The sequence below is a fragment of the Acyrthosiphon pisum genome, chromosome X, assembly GCF_005508785.2.
Source record: "Acyrthosiphon pisum isolate AL4f chromosome X, pea_aphid_22Mar2018_4r6ur, whole genome shotgun sequence".
Classification (NCBI taxonomy): Eukaryota; Metazoa; Arthropoda; class Insecta; order Hemiptera; family Aphididae; genus Acyrthosiphon; species Acyrthosiphon pisum.
The window spans coordinates 117699494-117702297 of NC_042493.1; the positions used below are offsets into that span (position 1 = coordinate 117699494).

The 2804-nt window shown below is 27.1% G+C and overlaps 1 protein-coding gene across 1 annotated transcript in view; it reads right to left on the reverse strand.

Moving 5' to 3' along the window:
* Positions 1-641: 641 nt before the first annotated feature.
* LOC103310874 (kelch-like protein 2) overlaps positions 642-2804 on the reverse strand; it is a 15452-nt gene continuing 13289 nt past the window's right edge. Inside the window, exons 4-6 of the mRNA XM_029485454.1 lie at positions 2506-2801; positions 917-1169; positions 642-829 (exon numbers count right to left, since the gene is read on the reverse strand). Of these exons, the coding sequence (XP_029341314.1) occupies positions 642-829; positions 917-1169; positions 2506-2801 (737 nt within the window). The remainder of the gene's footprint in view (positions 830-916; positions 1170-2505; positions 2802-2804) is intronic.

Consider the following 2804-nt stretch of genomic DNA (forward strand, 5'->3'; position numbering starts at 1 on the left):
AAATTAGTTAATGACGTCATGGTGATTTATTAATTTTCATACTTTTAATGTTTTTTGTAATTATATTACCCATTATGCATAGTTTTATTCTTTACATAATTCATTATTATTATTATTATTATTATTATTATTATTATTATTGTTATATTGTTTTTGAGATTATTTGTACTGTCATTCAGTCTACATAAATAGATTTAAGTTCTACTCTACTAATAACTATAAAAACTGTTATTGGGTTTATTCCAGTTTAAATTTATAATAAATAATAAATAAATACCTCTCTAATTTCATCCTAATTCAGATTAAAAATATCTATGAAAAAAATTGTGTTTAGGTATATATTTGTTTAATTATAATTGTTGGTTACAGTATTAACTACTTATGAATTATGATAAACTTTAATTTAAATGTTCAACTTTTAGCAATGGAAAAGTAAAATAGAAATTAAACATACTATATATTTTTAACTAGTTATAAATCATTAATTGCGTTAATTAATTTTCGTTATAATGACGATCATAATATTATGAACACTTTTTAATAAAACATTCAAAACTAAAAAAATAATGGAAAATCAATTAAGATACTATATTACACTATAATAAAACATTAATAAATTGTATCAAAAAAAATCATGATTGCTAACATGTTGTAAAATATCTTGGCCTATTAATGGCTACTACTCCTGCTTGAATCCGTTCATCATTCATTGACGCTGTGACTATGGTCCAAGAATTGGTTTGTGTATTGTAACATTCAGTAGAACACAAAATAGAAGAGTCTTTATATCCACCGACGACATACAACAAACCGTCTAATGTAACTACTCCTATATTGAAAATTTAACTTAATTCAATTGATATATTGACAAACATTTTGTTACAATAGTTTAGAATTATTAAACAACAAGATATACCAGCATTTTTTCGAGGCAAATGCATATCTGTTATAGAAGTCCAAACTCCTGTACTTGGTCTGTATGCTACAACACTACTAAGGTGGTTAAATCGATCATGACCACCTACAGCATACAGTACACCGTGTAAAACTGCTACTCCGAAACCACTGCGACAAACAGACATTTTTGCAACTGGTTTCCATTTATCAAGACTGGGATGATAACATTCAACAGTATCTAAACACTGTGAGGATTGATCACATCCTCCTACCTATAAAATAAAATAAATTAATAAATACAATATTATTATTTTTGATTCCAAACATGTATTATAAATTAGCATATCAAATGAAATATGACTAAAGTTCAAAATTATTATGAATTAAAAATCAATCTTGATATAGTATGATAATCTGTGTATATAAACGAGACTGTCCTGTGTGACTTATTCATAACAACGTCGAACCTTTTAGAGCTATAGGGTTGATTAATATTATAATTTCACTAAGAATAGATTTTGCAAAATTTTGATTTTTAGGGGTTAAAATCAGCAAAGACCAACTTTTTAGTTGTACACCTATGTATGTATATACAATGAACTTTATTATAGTTAGTATATTGTTATTATTATTTCCATGATAACCAATATTATTTTATAATATCTTTATTGATTATAGTCGGTACATTATTATAACAATTTTCTTTCATTTGGATTGAATTATAGCATTTCTAATTTGTTTTCTTGGCTAATTATTTAAAAATGTGCCTATTCAATGTAATTGTTCAGATATTTTGTAAAAAATTTCATCAATTTAAGAGTTTTTTGTCAATGAAAATTTGATATCTCATATAGATATACCAATTATGAGTGATGGTGCATGCGTTTTACATTCAATCTTATTTTATTGGTTTAACACTTAAGAATGAATCCAGGAAATCTGAAGTAAAATTGTTTCTGATAATTGGAATAACTTTATTACTACCTATGGCTTACAATTCAAATGGTGACAATGTCTACACTGATAAGAATTATGTACCTACATGAAATGATCAATCCCACTGTCTAGATATACATATAGAATCCGAAGCACCAAATAAAAGTGTACAAGGCAACCAATCCCGAGGGCAATCATGATTCAGTAAAAATATATCAAGGGAACCTTCCAGAATTTAATAGTATTGCGTTACCAACATATCAGATGTGTCATTCAGAAATGCACAGAGTTGCTAAGCAATCATCCAGAAGCTCATAAAGAATCACAAAACAAAATATTTTATTTTGTTATTCTTTCTCATGAGAATTTAATTTACTCCACCTACTATTATTATTATAACAAATATAATACATATTTAATATCATACAAAAAAAAAAAAAAGTTTACCACATATAAAAGATTATTCAGGACTCCAGCCCCAAAATTAGATCTTACAAAAGGCAAACCAGATATCATACGCCATTCTTGAGTATTGTAGTCAAACATTTCTGCACTATTTAAACCTCTATCATCATTATTATATCCGCCAACCTAAAATGTATTATATAATTTATTATTAACAACTTCATAACAGAAAGAAAGAAGTATTAAATATATTACAACATTACTTACAGCATATAGATAATCGTTTATTACACCAACTACTGGATAATCTCTTTTAACTATCATGTCGACCATAGGTTTCCAACAAGGTGATTCTGAAGAAATATCTAGCATAGCAATAGTCCCAAGATATTCAACATTATCTTTATCATAACCACCCACAGCAAACATTAATCTATCTTTCAATATGGCTAGAACAACTCCTTTACGGCTTATAATTATTTCTGGTGCATACTGCCATCGGTCCGTTTTTGGGTCATACAATTCTATATTCTCACTTACGTCAGTTTCCGTTCCACCAACAACTA